Genomic DNA, 23,820 nt, shown 5'->3' on the forward strand with positions numbered 1-23,820 from the left:
CTATTTGAGTATTTTCACACTTGATTTTTCCTTGACATTTTACATAACTATTCTAAACCTGATGATATTATGATCGCTGTTTCCCAATTGATCTCGCACTGAAACATGCTCCACGTGTTAAGATTCTATTCCCCAGAACTAAATCCAGCACTGTTTCCTTGCTCTTTGCGTTGGAAACATACTGATTGAGAAAGTTCACTTGTATAAATTTCAAGAATTCCTCCCGCTTTCTGCACTTTACACTGTTACTATCCCATTCTATAATTGAATTCCCCATTATCACTACTCTCATGTATTTATATTTTTCTGCAATTTTCTTGCAGATTTGCTCTTCGATGTCATTCCCACCATTTGATAGTCTGTAATAAGCACCCAGCAGCACGTGGCTTCTGCTCCTTAACTCTACCAAATAGATTCTATCTTTGAAGCAGTGTAAAACAGCAACTTTAACAATACTGCCACCTCCCTCTCTTCAATATATAGTAACCTGGAATGTTTAGACCAGGCTTCTCTTATTGCCACAATATCATAAGGTTTAAAAGGGTTAAATTCTGAAGTATTGTGTGGATGAGGCTTGCCTTTCCTTGCATGTGAAAGGTCAAAGGGCGATCTAATTCAGATGTTTAAAATTATTAAAGGATTTGATAAGAGTCGACAGAGAGCAATTATTTTCTCTGGTGGGGGAGACCGGAACAAGGGGACATAATTTTAAAATTACAACTAGGGGTGATGTCAGGAAGCACTTGTTCACAAAAAGTGGAGTGGAAATCTGGAACTGTCTCCCCCAGAGTATTATTGAGGCTGGGAGTCAACTGACAATTTCAAAACTGAGATTGAATGACTTTTGTTAGGTAAAGGGATGAAGGGACACGGAACCAAGGTGGGTAGATGTAGTTCAGATACAAATCAGTGATGATCTATTTGAATGTAATGGTAAAACAGGCTGAAGGGGTTGAACGGCCTCCTCCTGTCCCTATGTTGTGCCTGCAGCTCACTGACCTTATTTATCACACTCTGGGAATCTCCAAATCCATCTTAGTCTGCCTCACAATCCACCCCCCTCTGCCCCCCACCCCCATTGTCTGATCCTTCCTGTTTCTGAACTACTCTTTATTCTAATGGTCTTTATCTCCCTCAGTCCCATATTTGGAATGTTGTAATTACATCTCTTAATTGCAAATGAACATCAACAACTGTTTATTTATTTATTTAGAGATACAGCACTGAAACAGGCCCTTCGGCCCACCGAGTCTGTGCCGAACATCAACCACCCATTTATACTAATCCTACATTAATCCCATATTCCTACCAAACATCCCCACCTGTCCCTATATTTCCCTACCACCTACCTATACTAGTGACAATTTATAATGGCCAATTTACCTATCAACCTGCAAGTCTTTTGGCTTGTGGGAGGAAACCGGAGCACCCGGAGAAAACCTACGCAGACACAGGGAGAACTTGCAAACTCCACACAGGTAGTACCCAGAATTGAACCCGGGTCGCTGGAGCTGTGAGGCTGCAGTGCTAACCACTGAACCACTTATTTTTCTTATTTTAACCTTTCCTTCTTTCTTCCCCTAAATGTAATGGAATTGCTGGGAATGGTCCCATAGACACTGGCAATGTGTAGTACCATCACACATGACCATTTTCCATGTGTCTGCAGGAGCCTAGACAATTGGCTATTTGGCAATGGGAATAACACAGCAAAACCCAACTTCATCCTCACTCCATGTCCACATTCCAGGAATGTTTACCAATCATAGGAACATAAAAACAGGAGGAGGCCATTCATCCCCCTTAAGCTTGTTCTGCCATTCAAACATTTCCTCTTATCCCACAGGTGGGTAGACCAATTGTAGCACTGTTGCTTTCCTGAGACTCAGCCAGGTCAGCATAGGCAGGGAATGAATTCAGTTTCGAGGAAGGGCTACAGTAATTTTTATTTGTTCATGGGATGTGGACAGGCTTTGGGGAGTCAGGAAGGGAGTTACTTGCCTCAGAATTCCCAGCCTCTGACCTCCTCTTGTAGCCACAGTATTTATACGGCTGATCCAGTTAAACTTCTGGTTAATAAGGTAGAATGCCAAGGGGAGGTGGTTAGATTCTCTCTTCTTGGTGATGGTCATTGCCTGGCACTTGTGCAGCACAAATGTAACTTGCCACTTATCAGCCCAAACCTGAATGTTTTCTAGGTCTCAATGCAAATAGACCCGGACTGCTACAGTATCTGAGGAGTTGCGAATGGTACTGAACATTGTGCAATCATCAGCGAACATCCCCACTTCTGACCTTATGATGAAGAGAAGATCATTGATGAAACAGCTGAAGATGGTTGGGCCTAGGACATTACCCTGAGGAATTCCTGCAGTGATGTCCTGGGACTGAGATGATTGTCCTCCAACAACCACAACCATCTTCCTTTTGGGGATATCGTAGCATAGTGGTAATGTTATTGGACTTGTAATCCAGAGGCCCGGACTAATGTTCTGGAGACTTTAGTTCAAATCCCAACACAGCAGCTGGGGGAATTTAAATGGTGATCATGAAACTACTTAATTGTCATAAAAAACCCATCTGGTTCACTAATGTCCTTAATGGAAGGAAATCTGCCATCCTTACCCGGTCTGATCTACATGTGACTCCAGACCGACAGCAGTGTGGTTGACTCTTAACTGCCCTCTAAATGGCCGAGCAAGCCACTCAGTTGCATGAAACCACTACAAGAAAAAAAAGCATTCCTAACTTTTCACTTTCTGGTGGGTTAATATTTCTTTATCCACATTATTTCACCGATAAGGATAACCATCATGGCATCAATTATAGAATATCTTCTTCACCTATGGTCAGCTCCCTTAATTCTTTCTCCAATCTCTGCTCTGAATTTTCACTTGCTTGGCATCGTGTAAGTGCCTTGAGATAGATTGCAAACTTAAAGGTGTTACGCAAGTGCAACCCTTTAAAAGTCTTTTGACAATTGTTCATAATTTTCAACACCAATACCTTATGCAGCCTGTTATTATTGATTCCACCCATTAACTCATCAGAGCAGCAACCCTCAATGTTTCTCTCAATGGCCCACAGTGCTGAAGCTAATTGGAGCATCACTTACCCCCGGGTAAATTTCTCCACCGCCCACCCCCGGGTAAATTTCTCCAACGCCCACTCCCTGGGAAATCAGCGAACTAAGATGTGTGTGGCTCAGCTAGTGACTGAATGAAATCCCTGAGTTGTCCATCATTGTCCTTCCTCCTTTGGCCCTCAGGAAACTAGCTTGGAAAGCAAAGGATCCCAATACTTTAGGTATGATGTACTAAACTGCTGCCCTGGTTTTTCTTTTTATTCATTCAGGGATGTGGGCATTGCTGGCCAGGCCAGCATTTATTGTCCATCCCTAACTACCCTTGAGAAGGTGGTGGTGAGCTGCCTTCTTGAACCGCTGCAGTCCATGTGGGGTAGGTATACCCACAGTGCTGTTAGGAAGGGAGTTCCAGGGTTTTGACCCAGCGACAGTGAAGGAAATGCGATATAGTTCCAAGTCAGGATGGTGTGTGACTTGGAGGGGAACTTGCAGATGGTGATGTTCCCATGTATTTGCTGCCCTTGTCCTTCTAGGTGGTAGAGGTCATGGGTTTGGAAGGTGCTGTCTAAGGAGCTTTCGTGCATTGCTGCAGGGCATCTTGTAGATGGTACACACTGCTGCCACTGTGCGTCAGTGGTGGAGGGAATGAATGGCACCCCATCTACAAACAATCATGCGGGTTGCTTTGTCCCGGATGGTGTCGAGCTTCTTGTGTTGTTGGAGCTGCACCCATCCAGGCAAGTGGAGAGTATTCCATCACACTCCTGACTTGTGCCTTGCAGATGGTGGGCAAGCTTTGGGAAGTCAGGAGGTGAGTTACTCACCTCAGGATTCCTAGCCTCTGACCTGCTCTTGTAGCCACGGTATTTATATGGCTACTCCAGTTCAGTTTCTGGTAAATGGTAGCCCCTAGGATGTTGATAGGGAATTCAGCAATGGTAATGCCGTTGAATGTCAAGGGGAGATGGTTAGATTCTTTCTTGTTGGAGATGGTCATTGCCTGGCACTTGTGTGGCGCAAATGTTACTTGCCACTTATCAGCCCAAACCTGGATATTGTCCAGGTCTTGCTGCATTTCTACATGGACTGCTTCAGTATCTGAGGAGTCACGAATGGTGCTGAACATTGTGCAATCATCAGCGAACATCTCCACTTCTGACCTTATGATTGAAGGTAGGTCATTGATGAAGCAGCTGAAAATGGTTGGGCCTAGGACACTACCCTGAGGAACTCCTGCAGTGATGTCCTGGAGCTCAGATGATTGACCTCCAACAACCACAACCATCTTCCTTTGCGCTCGGTATGACTCCAGCGAGCAGAGGGTTTTCCCCCTGATTCCCATTGACATCAGTTTTGCTAGGGCTCCTTGATGCCATACTCTGTCAAATGCTGCTTTGATGTCAAGGGCAGTCACTCTCACCTCACCTCTGGAGTTCAGCTCTTTTGTCCATGTTTGAACCAAGGCTGTAATGAGGTCAGGAGCTGAGTGGACCTGGCGGAACCCAAACTGAGCGTCACTGAGCAGGTTATTGCTAAGCAAGTGCCGCTTGATGGCACTGTTGATGACACCTTCCATCACTTTACTGATGATTGAGAGTAGGCTGATGGGGAGGTAATTGGCCGGGTTGGACTTGTCCTGCTCTTTGTGTACAGGACATACCTGGGCAATTTTCCACATTGCAGGGTAGATGCCAGTGTTGTAGCTGTACTGGAACAGCTTGGCTAGGGGCGCGGCAAGTTCTGGAGCACAGGTCTTCAGTACTATTGCCGGAATATTGTCAGGGCCCATAGCTTTTGCAGTATCCAGTGCCTTCAGTCGTTTCTTGATATCACGCGGAGTGAATCTAATTGGCTGAAATCTGGCATCTGTAATGCTGGGGACTTCAGGTGGAGGCCGAGATGGATCATCAACTCGGCACTTCTGGCTGAAGATTGTTGCAAATGCTTCAGTCTTATCTTTTTCACTGATGTGCTGGGTTCCCCCATCATTGAGGATGGGGATATTTGTGGAGCCACCTCCTCCAGTTAGTTGTTTAATTGTCCACCACCATTCACGGCTGGATGTGGCAGGACTGCAGAGCTTAGATCTGATCCGTTGGTTATAGGATCACTTAGCTCTGTCTATCGCATGCTGTTTATGCAGTTTGGAATGCAAGTAGTCCTGTGTTGTAGCTTCACCAGGTTGACACCTCATTTTGAGGTATGCCTGGTGTTGCTCCTGGAATGCCCTCCTGCACTCTTCATTGAAGCAGGGTTGGTCTCCTGGCTTGATGGTAATGGTAGAGTAGGGGATATGCCGGGTCATGAGGTTACAGATTGTGGTTGAGGACAATTCTGCTGCTGATGGCCCACAGCGCTTCATGCATGCCCAGTTTTGCATTGCTAGATCTGTTCGAAATCTATCCCATTTAGCACGGTGGTAGTGCCACACAATACGATGGACGGTATCCTCAATGTGAAGGCGGGACTTCGTCTCCACAAGGACTGTGCGGTGGTCACTCCTACCAATACAGTCATGGACAGAAGCATCTGCGGCAGGCATATTGGTGAGGATGAGGTCAAGTATGTTTTTCCCTCGTGTTGGTTCCCCCACCACCTGCCGCAGACCCAGTCTAGCAGCTATGTCCTTTCGGACTTGGCCAGCTCGGTCAGTAGTGGTGCTACCGAGCCACTCTTGGTGATGAACATTGAAGTCCCCCACCCAGAGTACATTTTGTGTCCTTGCCACCCTCTGTGCTTCCTCCAAGTGGTGTTCAACATGGAGTATTGAGTCATCAGCTGAGGGAGGGTGGTAGGTGGTAATCAGTAGGAGGTTACCTTGCCCATGATTGACCTGATGCCCTGAGACTTCATGGCGTCCGGAGTAGATGTTGAGGACTCCCAGGGCAACTCCCTGCCCACTGTATACCACTGTGCCACCACCTCTGGTAGGTCTGTCCTGCCGGTGGGACAGGACATACCCGGGGATGCTAATGGCAGTGTCTGGGACATTGTCTGTAAGGTATGATTCCGTAGGTATGACTATGTCAGGCTGTTGCTTGACTAGTCTGTGGGACAGCTCTCCCAACTTTGGCACAAGCCCCCAGATGTTAGTAAGGAGGACTTTGCAGGGTTGCCGGGGCTGGGTTTTCCATTGTCGTTTCCGGTGCCTAGGTCGATGCCGGGTGGTCCATCCGGTTTCATTCCTTTTTATTGATTTCGTAGCGGTTAGGTACAACTGAATGGCTTGCTCGGCCATTTCAGAGGGCATGTAAGAGTTAACCACATTGCTGTGGGTCTGGAGTCACATGTAGGCCAGACCAGGTAAGGACAGCAGATTTCCTTCCCTAAAGGACATTAGTGAACCAGATGGGTTTTTACAACAATCAACAATGGTTTCATGGCCATCATTACACTAGCTTTTAATTCCAGATTTACTAATTAAATTCAAATTCCACCTTCTGTGGTGGGATTTGAACCCATGTCCCCAGAGAAATACCCTGGGTCTCTGGGTTACTAGTCCAGTGATAATACCACTACACCACTGTCTACCCCATTTGAGTACACATGACAGCTGAGGAAGATTTAAATTCAAGTCTATTCGTTCAGAATCTGATGCCTTTGTACCTATGGTGCTGTTGTCATTTTGATATTTTAAATACTTGAACCATGATCTTTAGTCTTCTATGTGAATGCACTGACTGTAGCCAATGTGAGCCAAATTTCCAATCTGGGTCAAAGTGGAATACCAGTAGATCTCCAGATGACAGGATCGAAAATGGGACAGATCTTCTGCCAGGGTCTCAATCTCATGGAGTGCTGATGGTGTGGTTGGTCCACTTTGGGAATTCTGCTCTCTACACTCTTATTAAGGCCTCACTGGAACTCTCACCAGATTAGATCTATACTGAGTCGATTGAGGTCTATTGAAAGGTGGAAAGCCTCACTCAAATTAAGGTAATTAATTCTTGATTTATTGTCTTTTGTCTTCAGGCAGAATTGGTTCACTTGGAGCTAAAAACTACTGAAACCAATTTTTATCTTCAACCTGGAGGTTTTGGTGTTTGTCAAGTGGAGTTGCTGTGGGCATGGGGTTGGTGCCCACCCACCATGGAAATAAAATTCAGTCAGTCATGGATTGAGGCCTGTTTCCCAGGATTTGGAATGGCAACTTTGCCTGTCTAGTGCCTAATGCCATTATGGAAGTGCCGACACCAGGAAGTCTGCATCAGTTCAAGGGCAGGGATAAACACCACATTCTCTAAGGATAGCCAATAAATGCTGACTTTGCCCACATTGCCCAAGAACAGATAAAACAAGGTAAACTTAGGGTCTGCTCTGCCACTTTGCTGCCCGCAGAATAGTCCTGCAGGCATGTTTCAGATTGTGTCTCCAAAAGGTGATTTATGAAAATAACATTAATGCTAAACTATTCTTGACCTGATCGAGAAAAATAATGTTGTTTGTGACGGGCAATAAGGTTCAAAGTGGATGACTGAGCTGAAACTGTTTGATTCTGAAATCTATGAATAGTAACATCTTAAACTTACCTATTAGCCTAGACTGGAATATCCCACAGGATGATAAAGGAGCATCATGTTCATAATCCTTGGTCCCACCAATCCTCCGTGGGATACTGTCAGGGAAGTTTAAGTCTGGTCTGATGTATCTACCTGAAAATATGAAAACAATTTTCATCAGACATTTCTGCTTTCTGTCCTGAAATGTCAGCACCTTTACTCAGTGGCACGGCAGGATTTATGTGCACTCATCACTCTAGATAAAGGTTCAGCCAAGTGCTACAAGCCAAGAAACTCTGTACTACCTCCAATATGAAAGAAATGACACAAGCATAGATTACCTCCTTAATTCCCAGTCACCCCTTCACTGTTAAAAGAAGTTTAATGACATTCCAAGAACAGCAAAGGTAAATGACTTGGCAGCTAGCTACCAAGTACCTCAGACAAGCTCCTTGCCCTAACTCTTCAGTCACCACTCTAAGGGGTGCCACAGTAAGTGATATGTTCCAATCGCCAGATTGCCTTTCCTAATATCTGTCATCCATAATCTTTGTAGGCATTGCCCTTCACATCTCGATTTCCCCAAAGATGTTAATATTGCTCTTCAATAGTTGAACGATATGAAAATACGAACTAGGAGCAGGGGAAGGCTATTCATCCCCTCGAACCTGCTCCGCCATTCTATAAGATTATGGCTGATCTGTTTGTGGACTCAACTCCACTTTCCTGCCTACCTCCAAGACCCTTTGACTCCATTGTTGGTCAAGAATCTGACTACCTCTACCTTAAAAACATTCAATGACCCTGACCCCACCACTCTCTGGACAAGAGAGTTCCAGTGTCATAGTCCTGTAGGTTTTGTTTCTCCGGGGAATATATGGTGTGCCTTTAAGGCTGGAAAAGGAGCTGTACTGCTTCAAGAACCAGTAAGCCTCAGAAGTTAGAGAAAATGCATTTTTGGTTGCCATTGCACAATGGCGCAGTGGTTAGCACTGCAGCCTCACAGCTCCTGCGACCCAGGTTCAATTCTGAGCACTGCCTGTGTGGAGTTTGCAAGTTCTCCCTGTGTCTGCGTGGGTTTCCTCCGGGTGCTCCGGTTTCCTCCCATATGCCAAAGACTTGCAGGTTGATAGGTAAATTGGCCATTAGCAATTGCCCCTAGTATAAGTAGGTGGTAGGGAAATATAGGGACAGGTGGGGATGTGGTAGGGATATGGAATTAGTGTAGGATTAGTATGAATGGGTGGTTGATGGTCGGCACAGATTCGGTGGGCCGAAGGGCCTGTTTCATTGCTGTATCTCTAAACCATATGGAGAGGGAACCAACCAGCTTCAGAGAATACATCCTGGTTACCTGGCAACAACCATTCGGAGACTGCTGTTCAAAGGGTGCATTCTCGTTACCTTGGATAGAGCCCCTTGGACTGAGCATCACGTGATACATTTGTTACAATTCAATTTTGAACTGGCTTTTTAGTTGAAGATAGTCTGTTCAAACAGACAGACAGCTGGTGTTAGCACCTGAAAAAAGAGCTCTCAGCCATTTAAACTGAAGGAAGGGAAGTTAGACTGTGACAATCTTATCCCTCAAAAAAACTTGAAGTCAGATTGATTCCATTGAAAGTGTTTGCAAGTTGTTAATTGTTGAAATGCATTGCTGCAGAAATAAAGCATCATTTACTGCTGGAATAAGACTACGGACTGCTCTACTGTGGAAGAACATTTTGCACTTCAAGCAACATTGGACTGTAAATTTGTTAGGACTCTAATTTTTTCTATTTTAAATGTTTATATCTTCTTGGTGTATAAGAATTTAGTTTTTTTAATTAAACAGTTAATCTGTTGATTTTAAGACCTGGTTTGGTTAGCCACATTCGGTGGGATTAATAGATGGTACAATTTGGCTTGGTCTTTCTTTAATTTAGAGAGTTGGAGTTGCGGATGGTGATGAGGATTGTCAGAGGATACAGCAGGATATAGATCGGTTGGAGACTTGGGCGGAGAAATGGCAGATGGAGTTTAATCCAGACAAATGAGGGAATGCATTTTGGATGGTCTAATGCAGGTGGGAAATGTACAGTAAATGGCAGAACCCTTAGGAGTATTGACAGGGAGAGAGATCTGGGCGTACAGGTCCACAGGTCACAAAGTGGCAACGCAGGTGGATAAGGTAGTCAAGAAGGCATATGGCATGCTTGCCTTCATCGGTCGGGGCATAGAGTATAAAAATAGGCCAGTCATGCTGCAGCTGTACAGAACCTTAGTTAGGCCACACTTAGAATATTGCGTGCAATTCTGGTCGCCACACTACCAGAATGACGTGGAGGCTTTAGAGAGGGTACAGAAGAGGTTTACCAGGATGTTGCCTGGTCTGGAGGGCATTAGCTATGAGGAGAGATTGGATAAACTCGGATTGTTTTCACTGGAACGACGTAGGTGGAGGGGCGACGTGATAGAGGTTTACAAAGTTATGAGCGGCATGGACAGAGTGGATAGTCAGAAGCTTTTTCCCAGGGTGGAAGAGTCAGTTACTAGGGGACATAGGTTTAAGGTGCGAGGGGCAAAGTTTAGAGGGGATGTGTGAGGCAAGTTCTTTACACAGAGGGTGGTGAGTGCCTGGAACTTGCTGCTGGGGGAGGTGGTGGAAGCAGGTACGATAATGACGTTTAAGAGGCAGCTTGACAAATATATGAATAGGATGGGAATAGAGGGATACGGTCCCCAGAAGTGCAGAAGGTATTAGTTTAGATAGGCATCAAGATCGGTGCAGGCTTGGAAGGCCGAATGGCCTGTTCCTGTGCTGTACTGTTCTCCAACCGATCTATATCCTGCTGTATCCTCTGACAATCCTCATCACTATCCGCAACTCCACCAACCTTTGTGTTGTCCGCAAACTTACTAATCAGACCAGCTGCATTTTCCTCCAAATCATTTTATATATACTACAAAGAGCAAAGGTCCCACCACAGATCCCTGCGGAACACTGCTAGTCACATCCCTCCATTCAGAAAAGCACACTTCCTCTGTTACCCTCTGTCTTCTATGACTGAGCCAGTTCTGTATCCATCTTGCCAGCTCCCCTGATACCGTGTGACTTCACCTTTTGTACCAGTCTGCCATGCGGGACCTTGTCAAAGGCTTTACTGAAGTCCATATAGATAACATCCACTGCCCTTCCTTCATCAATCACCTTTGTCACTTCCTCAAAAAACTCAATCAAATTAGTAAGACACGACCTCCCCTTCACAAAACCATGCTGCCTCTCGCCAATACGTTTGTTTGTTTCCAAATGGGAGTAAATCCTGTCCCGAAGAATCCTCTCTAATAGTTTCCCTACCACTGACGTAAGGCTCACCAGCCTATAATTTCCAGGATTATCCTTGTTCCCCTTCTTAAAAAAGGAACAACATTGGCTATTCTCCAGTCCTCTGGGACCTCACCTGTAGCCAATGAGGATGCAAAAATTTCTGTCAAGGCCCCAGCAATTTCTTCCCTTGCCTCCCTCAGTATTCTGGGGTAGATCCCATCAGGCCCTGTGGACTTATCTACCTTAATGCTTTGCAAGACACCCAACACCTCCTCCTTTTTGATAATGAGATGACTGAGACTAGCTGCAGTCCCTTCCCTCGGCTCATCATCCACCAAGTCCTTCTCTTTGGTGAATACTGATGCAAAGTACTCATTTAGTACCTCGCCCATTTCCTCTGGCTCCACACATAGATTCCCTTCTCTGTCCTTGAGTGGGCCAACCCTTTCCCTGGTTACCCTCTTGCTCTTTATATACGTATAAAAAGCCTTGGGATTTTCCTTTATCCTGTTTGCCAATGACTTTTTATGACCCTTTTTCACTTTCCTGACTCCTTGCTTAAGTTCCTTCTTACTGTCTTTATATTCCTCAAGGGATTCGTCTGTTCCTAGCCTTCCAACCCTGACGAATGCTTCCTTTTTCTTTTTGACGAGGCTCACAATATCCCACGTTATCCAAGGTTCCCGAAACTTGCCAAACTTATCCTTCTTCCTCACAGGAACATGCTGGTCCTGGATTCTAATCAACTGACGTTTGAAAGACTCCCACATGTCAGATGTTGATTTACCCTCCAACAGCCGCCCCCAATCTAAATTCTTCAGTTCTTGCCTAATATTGTTATAATTAGCCTTCCCCCAATTTAGCACCTTCACCCGAGGACTACTCTTATCCTTATCCACAAGTACCTTAAAACTTATGGAATTATGGTCACTGTTCCCGAAATGCTCCCCTACTGAAACTTCGACCACCTGGCTGGGCTCATTCCCCAATACCAGGTCCAGTACGGCCCCATCCCTAGTTGGATGATCTACATACTGTTTCAAGAAGCCCTCCTGGATGCTCCTGACAAATTCTGCCCCATCCAAGCCCCCAGCACTAAGTGAGTCCCAGTCAATATTGGGGAAGTTAAAATCACCCACCACTACAACCCTGTTACCTTTACATCTGTCCAAAATCTGTCTACATATCTGCTCCTCTACCTCCCGCTGGCTGTTGGGAGGCCTGTAGTAAACCCCCAACATTGTGACTGCACCCTTCCTATTCCTGAGCTCCACCCATATTGCCTCGCTTCACTACCCCTCTGAGGTGTCCTCTCGCAGTACAGCTGTGATATTCTCCTTAACAAGTAATGCAACTCCCCCACCCCTTTTACATCCCCCTCTATCCCGCCTGAAGCTTCTAAATCCTGGAACATTTAGCTGCCAATCCTGTCCTTCCCTCAACCAAGTCTCTGTAATAGCAACAACATCATAGTTCCAAGTACTAATCCAAGCTCTAAGTTCTTCTGCCTTACCTGTTATACTTCTCGCATTGAAACAAATGCACTTCAGACCACCAGTCCCGCTGTGCTCAGCAACATCTCCCTGCCTGCTCTTCCTCTTAGTCTTACTGGCCTTATTTACTAGTCCCCCCTCATTTATTTCACCTGCTGTCCTACTGCTCTGGTTCCCACCCCCCTGCCGCACCAATTTAAACCCTCCGAGTGACGCTAGCAAACCTCGCAGCCAGGATATTTGTGCCCCTACAGTTCAGATGCAATCCTTCCTTCTTGTACAGGTCCCACCTGTCCCTGAAGAGATCCCAATGATCCAGAAATCTGAAACCTTCCCTTCTACACCAGCTGTTCAGCCACGTGTTTAGCTGCACTATCTTCCTATTTCTAGCCTCACTGGCACGTGGCACAGGGAGTAATCCCGACATTACAACCCTTGAGGTCCTGTCTTTTAACTTACTACCTAACTCCCTAAACTCCCCCTGCAGGACCTCATCACTCTTCCTGCCTATGTCGTTGGTACCGATGTGTACCACAACCTCTGGCTGTTCACCCTCCCCCTTCAGAATGCCCCTTGGCCGTTCAGAGACATCCTTGACCCTGGCACCAGGGAGGCAACATACCATCCTGGAGTCTCTTTCACGTCCATAGAAGTGCCTATCTATGCCCCTGACTATAGAGTCCCCTATAACTATTGTTCTTTTGCGCTTTGTCCCTCCCTGCTGAACAACAATGCCAGCCGTGGTGCCACTGCTCTGACTGTTTTCCCCTGATAGGCCATCCCCCACAATAGTATCCAAAACGGTATACTTGTTAGAGAGGGGACTCCTGCACTGACTGCCTGCCCCTTCTAGCGGTCACCCATCTATCTGCCTGCACCTTGGGTGTAACCACTTCTCTAAAACTCCTGTCTATGACACTTTCTGCCACCTGCATGCTCCTAAGTGCATCCAGTTGCTGCTCCAACTGATCCATGCGGTCTGTGAGGAGCTGCAACTGGGTACACTTCCTGCAGATGTAGTCGTCCAGAACGCTGGAAGCATCACGGACTTCCCACATCTCACAGGTGAAGCACTTGACCCCTCTAACTGCCATTTCTAGCACTAATTAATAAATTAATTTAAAATAAATACTTATTAAATCCTTACTAAATTGTTATAATTAACTATATGGTCCCTAGTGCTAGATTCCTATTATAAATATTAAATGCTGACAAAATACAGTAATCTCCTCCCTCTGGTTTAGTTACTCTACTTATTAATTACTTAATTAGGGATTTAATCAATTTTTATCCATGTTTTATTTTCAAATTCAGTAAAAAGAATTCCCTACCAGCCAATCAGGTCACAGCTTTCCTGTGACGTCACTTTCAGTTTTTTAACCAAAGTTAAGTTTTTTTTTATAGTTACCGGTCCGGAACTCCACCTTCCGAGTCTTCTCCCAGTCAGCTGTGCTCTTTGGAAGCTCTCAGCTCCCCTCACTCTGAGAACAGGTAGGAAATGAAAGGAGTTCCTCACTCCCTCCTTACCGAATTTCCTCAGTTACCAAACTTCCACTGTAGCACTCTAATGCAACCCAAGTCAGCTCTCCAGTGCAAACAAAGTCAGCACTGTAAGATGGCTCGCTTTTAGACTGTGAAAATAGATAAGTCCCCTGGGCCAGATGGGATTTATCCTAGGATTCTCTGGGAAGCGAGGGAGGAGATTGCAGAGCTTTTGTCCTTGATCTTTATGTCGTCATTGTCGACAGGATTAGTGCCGGAAGACTGGAGGATAGCAAATGTTGTCCCCTTGTTCAAGAAGGGGAGTAGAGACAGCTCTGATAATTATAGACCTGTGAGCCTTACTTCGGTTGTGGTTAAAATGTTGGAAAAGGTTATAAGAGACAGGATTTATAATCATCTTGAAAAGAATAAGTTCATTATCGATAGTCAGCACGGTTTTGTGAAGGGTAGGTCGTGCCTCACAAACCTTAGAGTTTTTCGAGAAGGTGACCAAACAGGTGGATGAAGGTAAAGCAGTGGATGTGGTGTATATGGATTTCAGTAAGGCGTTTGATAAGGTTCCCCACGGTCGGCTATTGCAGAAAATACGGAAGTATGGGGTTGAAGGTGATTTAGAGCTTTGGATCAGAAATTGGCTAGCTGAAAGAAGACAGAGGGTGGTGGTTGATGGCAAATGTTCATCCTGGAGTTTAGTTACCAGTGGTGTACCGCAAGGATCTGTTTTGGGGCCACTGCTGTTATTTTTATAAATGACCTGGAAGAGGGTGTAGAAAGGTGGGTTAGTAAATTTGCGGATGACACGAAGGTCAATGGAGTTGTGGATAGTGCCGAAGGATGTTGTAGGGTACAGAGGGACATAGATAGGCTGCAGAGCTGGGCTGAGAGATGGCAAATGGAGATTAATGCGGAAAAGTGTGAGGTGATTCACTTTGGAAGGAGTAACAGGAATGCAGAGTACTGGGCTAATGGGAAGATTCTTGGTAGTGTAGATGAACAGAGAGATCTTGGTGTCCAGGTGCATAAATCCCTGAAGGTTGCTACCCAGGTTAATAGGACTGTTAAGAAGGCATTTGGTGTGTTAGCTTTTATTAGTAGGGGGATCGAGTTTCGGAGCCACGAGGTCATGCTGCCTAGAGTATTGCGTGCAGTTCTGGTCACCGCATTATAGGAAGGATGTGGAAGCTATGGAAAGGGTGCAGAGGAGATTTACTAGGATGTTGCCTGGTATGGAGGGAAGATCTTACGAGGAAAGGCTGAGGGACTTGAGGTTGATTTCGTTGGAGAGAAGGAGGAGGAGAGGTGACTCAATAGAGACATATAAGATAATCAGAGGGTTAGATAGGGTGGATAGTGAGTCTTTTTCCTCGGATGGTGATGGCAAACACGAGGGGACATAGCTTTAAGTTGAGGGGTGATAGATATAGGACAGATGTCAGAGGTAGTTTCTTTACTCAGATCAGTAGGGGCGTGGAACGCCCTGCCTGCAACAGTAGTAGACTTGCCAACTTTACAAAGAACAAAGAAAATTACAGCACAGGAACAGGCCCTTCGGCCCTCAAAGCCTGTGCCGATCCAAATCCTCTATCTAAACCTGTCGCCTATTTTCTAAGGGTCTGTATCTCTTTACTTCCTGCCCATTCATGTATCTGTCTAGATACATCTCAAAAGACGCTATCGTGCCTGCGTCTACCAGCTCCGCTGGTAATGCATTCCATGCACCCACCACCCTCTGCGTAAAGAACTTTCCACGCATATCCCCCCTAAACTTTTCCCCTTTCACTTTGAACTCGTGTCCCCTTGTAATTGAATCCCCCACTCTGGGGGGAAAAAGCTTCTTGCTATCTACCCTGTCTATACCTCTCATGATTTTGTACACCTCAATCAGGTCCCCCCTCAACCTCCGTCTTTCTAATGAAAATAATCCTAATCTACTCAACCTCTCTTCATAGCTAGCACCCTCCATTCCAGGCAACATCCTGGTGAACCTCCTCTGCACCCTCTCCAAAGCATCCACATCCTTTTGGTAATGTGGCGACCAGAACTGCACGCAGTATTCCAAATGTGGCCGAACCAAAGTCCTATACAACTGTAACATGACCTGCCAACATTTGTACTCAATACCCCGTCCAATGAAGGAAAGCATGCCGTATGCCTTCTTGACCACTCTATTGACCTGCGTTGCCACCTTCAGGGAACAATGGACCTGAACACCCAAATCTCTCTGCACATCAATTTTCCCCAGGACTTTTCCATTTACTGCATAGTTCACTCTTGAATTGGATCTTCCAAAATGCATCACCTCGCATTTGCCCTGATTGAACTCCATCTGCCATTTCTCTGCCCAACTCTCCAGTCTATCTATATTCTGCTGTATTCTGACAGTCCCCTTCACTATCTGCTACTCCACCAATCTTAGTGTCGTCTGCAAACTTGCGAATCAGACCTCCTATACTTTCCTCCAAATCATTTATGTATATCACAAACAACAGTGGTCCCAGCACGGATCCCTGTGGAACACCACTGGTCACACGTCTCCATTTTGAGAAACTCCCTTCCACTGCTACTCTCTGTCTCCTGTTGCCCAGCCAGTTCTTTATCCATCTAGCTAGTACACCTTGGACCCCATGCGCCTTCACTTTCTCCATCAGCCTGCCATGGGGAACCTTATCAAACGCCTTACTGAAGTCTATGTATACGACATCTACAGCCCTTCCCTCATCAATCAACTTTGTCACTTCCTCAAAGAATTCTATTAAGTTGGTAAGACATGACCTTCCCTGCACAAAACCATGTTGCCTATCACTGATAAGCCCATTTTCTTCCAAATGGGAATAGATCCTATCCCTCAGTATCTTCTCCAGCAGCTTCCCTACCACTGACGTCAGGCTCACCGGTCTATAATTACCTGGATTATCCCTGCTACCCTTCTTAAACAAGGGGACAACATTAGCAATTCTCCAGTCCTCTGGGACCTCACCCGTTTTAAGGATGTTGCAAAGATATCTGTTAAGGCCCCAACTATTTCCTCTCTTGCTTCCCACAGTAACCTGGGATAGATCCCATCCGGATCTGGGGACTTGTCCACCTTAATGCCTTTTAGAATACCCAACACTTCCTCCCTCCTTATGCCGACTTGACCTAGAGTAATCAAACATCTATCCCTAACCTCAACATCTGTCATGTCCCTCTCCTCAGTGAATACCGATGCAAAGTACTCGTTTAGAATCTCACCCATTTTCTCTGACTCCACGCATAACTTTCCTCCTTTGTCCTTGAGTGGGCCAATCCTTTCTCTAGTTACCCTCTTGCTCCTTATATATGAATAAAAGGCTTTGGGATTTTCCTTAACCCTGTTTGCTAAAGATATTTCATGACCCCTTTTAGCCCTCTTAATTCCTCGTTTCAGATTGCGCCTACAATCCCGATATTCTTTCAAAGCTTCGTCTTTCATCAGCCGCCTAGACCTTATGTATGCTTCCTTTTTCCTCTTAGCTAGTCTCTCAATTTCACCTGTCATCCATGGTTCCCTAATCTTGCCATTTCTACCCCTCATTTTCACAGGAACATGTCTCTCCTGCACGCTAATCAACCTCTCTTTAAAAGCCTCCCACATATCAAATGTGGATTTCCCTTCAAACAGCTGCTCCCAATCTACATTCCCCAGCTCCTGCCGAATTTTGGTATAGTTGGCCTTGCCCCAATTTAGCACTCTTCCTTTAGGACCACTCTCGTCTTTGTCCATGAGTATTTTAAAGCTTACGGAATTGTGATCACTATTCCCAAAGTAGTCCCCTACTGAAACGTCAACCACCTGGCCCGGCTCATTCCGCAACACCAGGTCCAGTATGGCCCCTTCCCGAGTTGGACTATTTACATACTGCTCTAGAAAACCCTCCTGGATGCTCCTTACAAATTCTGCTCCATCTAGACCTCTAACACTAAGTGAATCCCAGTCAATGTTGGGAAAATTAAAATCTCCTATCACCACCACCCTGTTGCTCCTACATCTTTCCATAATCTGTTTACATATTTGTACCTCTATCTCACGCTCGCTGTTGGGAGGCCTGTAGTACAGCCCCAACCTTGTTACTGCACCCTTCCTATTTCTGAGTTCTGCCCATTTTGCCTCACTGCTCGAGTCCTCCATAGTGCCTTCCTTCAGCACAGCTGTGATATCCTCTTTGACCAGTAATGCAACTCCTCCACCCCTTTTACCTCCCTCTCTATCCCGCCTGAAGCATCGGTATCCTGGGATATTTAGTTGCCAATCATGCCCTTCCCTTAACCAAGTCTCAGTAATAGCAATAACATCATACTCCCAGGTACTAATCCAAGCCCTAAGTTCATCTGCCTTACCTACTACACTTCTTGCATTAAAACAAATACACCTCAGACCGCCAGTCCCTTTGCTTTCAACATCTGCTCCCTGCCTACTCTTTCCCTTAGTCACGCTGACTTCATTATCTAGTTCCTTACAGGCTTTAGTTACTCCCTCCTTACTCTCCACTGACCTCATTTGGTTCCCATCCCCCTGCCACATTAGTTTAAACCCTCCCCAACAGCGTTAGCAAAAGCACCCCCAAGGACATTGGTTCCAGTCCGGCCCAGGTGTAGACCGTCCAATTTGTAATAGTCCCACCTCCCCCAGAACCGGTCCCAATGTCCCAAAAATCTGAACCCCTCCCTCCTGCACCATCTCTCAAGCCACGCATTCATCCTGACTATTCTTTCATTTCTACTCTGACTAGCATGTGGCACTCGTAGCAATCCTGAGATTACTACCTCTGAGGTCCTACTTTTTAACTTGGTTCCTAACTCCCTAAATTCTGCTTGTAGGACCTCATCCCGCTTTTTACCTATATCATTGGTGCCTATGTACACAACGACAACTGGCTGTTCACCCTCCCCTTTCAGAATGTTCTGCAGCCGATCTGAGACATCCCTGACCCGTGCACCTGGGAGGCAACATACCATTCGGGAGCCTCGTTTTCGACCACAGAACCGCCTATCTACTCCCCTTACAATCGAATCCCCGATGACTATAGCCCTTCCACTCTTTTTCCCGCCCTTCTGAGCAGCAGAGCCAGCCACGGTGCCATGAATCTGGCTACTGCTGCCTTCCCCTGGTGAGCCATCTCCCTCAACAGTATCCAAAACGGTATACCTGTTGTGGAGGGAGATGACCGCAGGGGACACCTGCGCTGCCTTCCTGCTCTTTCTCTGCCTTTTGGTCACCCATTCCCTTTCTCCCTCAGCAATCCTAATCTGCGGTGTGACCAATTCGCTAAACGTGCTATCCACGACATCTTCAGCATCGCGGATGCTCCAAAGTGAGTCCATCCGCAGCTCCAGAGCCGTAATGCGGTCTAACAAGAGCTGTAGCTGGACACACTTCCTGCACGTGAAGGAGTCAGGGACATCAGCCATGTCCCTGATCTCCCACATTGAGCAAGAGGAGCATGTCACGGGTCTGAGATCTCCTGCCATTTTTTAATCTTAAGCTTAACTTAGTTCAATGAAAAAGGAACAAAAAGTTTTTACCAATCACACGATAAAAAAAAGAGAAATATTAAAAGGCTTACCTTATCTACACACCACTGAGTCCTTTTTTTTTGGTTAGAGGAGGAGGGCGGGTGGGAGACACTACAGGTGTAGTGTCTCGGGTTCAGAAACGGCCCAAATATATAGGGTTTTACTTACCCAGCAGCCCCCTGGTCTCCGCCGAAAACAAAAGGAAATTAAGTTTACTTTAAACTGACCTTCCCAGCTGCTCACTCGCTCGCATTCTCTGCTCCCGAAAAAGCTGCTGCAATGAAAGGCCAATGAAGGGGACTGTCAGAGAATACAGCAGAATATAGATCGATTGGAGAGTTGGGCAGAGAAATGGCAGAGGGAGTTCAATCAGGGCAAATGCGAGGTGATGCATTTTGGAAGATCCAATTCCAGAGTGAACTACGCAGTAAATGGAAAAGTCCTGGGGAAAATTGATGTCCTGAGAGATTTGGGTGTTCAGGTCCATTGTTCCCTGAAGGTGGGAACGCAGGTCAATAGAGTGGTCAAGAAGGCATACGGCATGCTTTCCTTCATCGGACGGGGTATTGAGTACAAGGGTTGGCAGGTCATGTGACAGTTGTATAAGACTTTGGTTCGGCCACATTTGGAATACTGCGTGCAGTTCTGGTCGCCACATTACCAAAAGGATGTGGATGCTTTGGAGAGGGTGCAGAGGAGGTTCACCAGGATGTTGCCTGGTATGGAGGGCGCTAGCTATGAAGAGAGGTTGAGTAGATTTAGGATTATTTTCATTAGAAAGACGGAGGTTGAGGTGGGACCTGATTGAGGTGTACAAAATCATGAGAGGTAGAGACAGGGTGGATAGCAAGAAGCTTTTTCCCCAGAGTGGGGGATTCAATTCCTAGGGGTCATGAGTTCAAAGTGAAAGGGGAAAAGTTTAGGGGGGATATGCGTGGAAAGTTCTTTACGCAGAGGGTGGTGGGTGCCTGAAACGCGTTGCCAGCGGAGGTGGTAGACGCGGGCACGATAGCGTCTTTTAAGATGTATCTAGACAGATACATGAATGGGCAGGAAGCAAAGAGATACAGACCCTTAGAAAATAGGCGACATGTTTAGATAGAGGATCTGGATCGGCGCTGGCTTGGAGGGCCGAAGGGCCTGTTCCTGTGCTGTAATTTTCTTTGTTCTTTGTACAATGCATGCTAAAGGGCAGCTTAGATGAACCTAGTCAGGACAGCTGGAATTCACAGATGGTCTTGATGACTAAACCTGGTGGGACGGCTCAAACTTGCATAGACTCTAGAAAAGTCACTGTGTTAAAGAAGGCAGACTCCTACCCAAATTCTCATTTAAAGGACTGTATGGACAGAGTGGGCAACACTAGGTGTCTTAAAGAGACAGATGTGTTGGAAGGATACTGTCAAATTCCTTTGACACCCCAGGGTAAGAAAAAATCAGCTTCTGTTACACTGGACAGGGTTTTCCAGTGTCAAGTGATGCCACATAGGTTAAGGGGTCGTCGAGAAACTTCTCCGAGAATAGTGAACCCTGTCGTGGTCAGTGCTCCAAGCTGTGCAGCTCACCTGGCTGAGGTGATGGACAATAGGGATACTTGGACGGAAATCATGTCTCATGAATTTGATTGAGTTTTTCAAGGAGGTGACCAAGAGGATTGATGAGGACAGGGCGATGGACGTTGTCTACATGGACTTTAGAAAGGCCTTTGACAAGGTCCTGCATGGTAGGCTGGTCCAGAAGGTTCGAACACATGGGATCCAGGGTGAGCTAGCAAATTGTATACAAAATTGGCTTGGTGATAGGAGGCAGAGGGTGGTAGTGGAGGCTTTTTTTTCAGATTGGAGGCCGGTGACCAGTGGTGTGCCGCAGGGATCAGTGCTGGGCCCTCTGTTGTTTGTTATATATATTAATGACTTGGATGTGAATGTAGGGGGCATGATTAGTAAGTTTGCAGATGACACCAAAATTGGTGGTATAGTGGACAGTGAAGAAGGTCGTCTAAGGTTACAACAGGATATAGATAAACTGGGAAAGTGGGCAAGGGATTGGCAAATGGAATTTAACGCAGACAAGTGCGAAGTAATGCATTTTGGGAAGTTAAACCAGGGCAGGACATATACAGTGAATTGCAGGGCCCTGGGGAGTGTTGTTGAGCAGAGAGACCTTGGGGTGCATGTACCTAGTTCCCTGAAAGTGGCAACACAGGTAGACAGGGTGGTGAAGAAGGCGTATGGCATGCTTGCCTTCATCGGCTGAGGCATCGAGTACAAGAGTTGGAACGTCATGTTACAGTTGTACATAACGTTGGTTAGGCCGCATTTGGAGTACTGTGTGCAGTTCTGGTCACCGCACTACAGGAAAGATGTGATTAAGCTGGAGAGGTTGCAGAGAGGGCGGCACAGTGGTTAGCACTGCAGACTCAGCTCCAGGGACCCGGGTTCGATTCTGGGTGCTGCCTGTGCGGAGTTTGCAAGTTCTCCCTGTGTTTGCATGGGTTTTCGCCGGGTGCTCCGGTTTCCTCCCACATCCAAAGACTTACAGGTGATAGGTAAATTGGCCATTGTAAATTGCCCCTAGTGTAGGGAGGTGATAGGGAATATGGGATTACTGTCGGGTTAGTATAAATGGGTGGTTGTTGGTCGGCACAGACTCGGTGGGCTGAAGGGCCTGTTTCAGTGCTGTACCTCTAAATAAAAAAATAAATAAAAAAAGATTCACAAGGATGTTGCCTGGTTTGGAGGGCTTGAGTTATAAAGACAGATTTGATAGGCTGGGTCTTTTTTCCCTGAAGCAAAGGAGGCTGAGAGGGGACATGATACAGGTATAACATTATGAGGGGCATAGGTAGGGTAGATAGCCAGAGTTTGTTTCCCATGGTAGGGGTGACTAAAACTAGAGGGCATAGATTTAAGGTGAGAGGGAGGAGGTTTAAAGGGGATCAAAGGGTAAATTTTTCACACAAAGAATAGTGGGTATCTGGAATGAGCTGCCAGAGGAAGTGGTGGAGGCAGGAACAGTAGCAACATTTAAGAGGCATCTGGACAGGTACTTGAATGAGCAAGGCATAGAGGGATATGGAATTAATGCAGGCAGGTGGGATTAGTATAGATAGGCATTATGGTCGGCATGGATGCGGTGGGCCGAAGGGCCTGTTTCTATGCTGTATGACACTATGACTCTGAATCCTAGCCAATTCCACTGCATCACTCTTGGACCTACTACTTTCTTATCTTTCATACTTGCTTTCTTGTAATCCACTTTGGTAGGAAGAATAAAAAGGCAGATTATTATTTAAATGGAGAAAGACTACAAAATACTGCAGTGCAGAGGGATCTCGGTGTTCTTGTACAGAAAACACAAAAAGTCAGCATGCATATGCAACAGGTAGTTCGGAAGGCAAATGGAATTTTGGCCTTTATTGCCAGGGGGTTAGAGTTTAAAAATAGGGAAGTCTTGTTACAACTGTACAGGGTGTTGGTGAGGCCACACCTGGAGTATTGCGGACACTTTTGGTCCCCGGATTTAAAGAAGGATATACTAGCATTGGAGGCAGTTCAGAAAAGGTTCACTGGGCTGATTCCTGGGATGAAGGGGCTGTCTTATCAAGAATGGTTAAACAGGTTAGGCCTTTATTCATTGGAGTTTAGAAGAATGAGCGGTGATCTTATTGAAACATATAAGATTCTGAGGGGGCTTGACAGGGTAGATGTTGAGAAGATGTTTCCACTAGTCGGAGCATTTAAAACTGAGATGCGAAGGAATTTCTTCTCTCAGAGGGTAGTGAATGTCTGGAATTCTCTGCCTCAGAGAGTTGTGGAGGCGAGGTCACTAAATGTATTTAAGGAGGAGGTAGATAGATTTTTGAAATCTTGGGGAGTCGAGGGTTATGCGGAACAGGTCCGAAAGAGGAGTTGAGGCCTGGGACAGATCAACCATGATCTTATTGAATGGTGGGGCAGGCTCGAGGGGCTGAATGGCCTATTCCTGCTCCTACTTCTTGTGTTTTTGTGTTCTTGTGTACTGCCCTTCATCTGTCTCCTCATCATCATCATCTTCTGCTACTAATTCCAGATGTTGGCTATTATGTCAATTATCTCTACTTTTCTGGCACCTGATTTCAATTTCAATCCCAATTTCACTGCCAAATCTTTTAACTTGTTCTTATTTAAAGTTATCAAGTTACTTAGGGAAACATTTCCCAAAAACTCTACTACAACCACTAATACCATTACAGTGGTATAGATTGTACCTTATTATACAAGAGACCTGGTTCTTTTAATTTCTTTGTAATCGGTGTCGGATTTAAATCCCAACAATCAAGTTTCCAATTGATAAGATCCCAGATTCGAGAGCAATTAATATGATGCCAAATGCAAGACTCCAATTTAAACATGTTATCCC

The 23,820-nt window shown here is 45.8% G+C and overlaps 1 protein-coding gene across 2 annotated transcripts in view; it reads right to left on the bottom strand.

The window, feature by feature from the left end:
- The window catches only part of LOC137374747 (ubiquitin-associated and SH3 domain-containing protein A-like), a 373,926-nt gene that overhangs the window by 204,676 nt on the left and 145,430 nt on the right, over positions 1 to 23,820 (bottom strand). For both annotated transcript variants that reach the window (XM_068041326.1, XM_068041327.1), the window contains exon 9: positions 7,615 to 7,737. In XM_068041326.1, the coding sequence (XP_067897427.1) occupies positions 7,615 to 7,737 (123 nt within the window). The remainder of the gene's footprint in view (positions 1 to 7,614; positions 7,738 to 23,820) is intronic.

Source organism: Heterodontus francisci, chromosome 10, assembly GCF_036365525.1.
Source record: "Heterodontus francisci isolate sHetFra1 chromosome 10, sHetFra1.hap1, whole genome shotgun sequence".
Taxonomy (NCBI): domain Eukaryota; kingdom Metazoa; phylum Chordata; class Chondrichthyes; order Heterodontiformes; family Heterodontidae; genus Heterodontus; species Heterodontus francisci.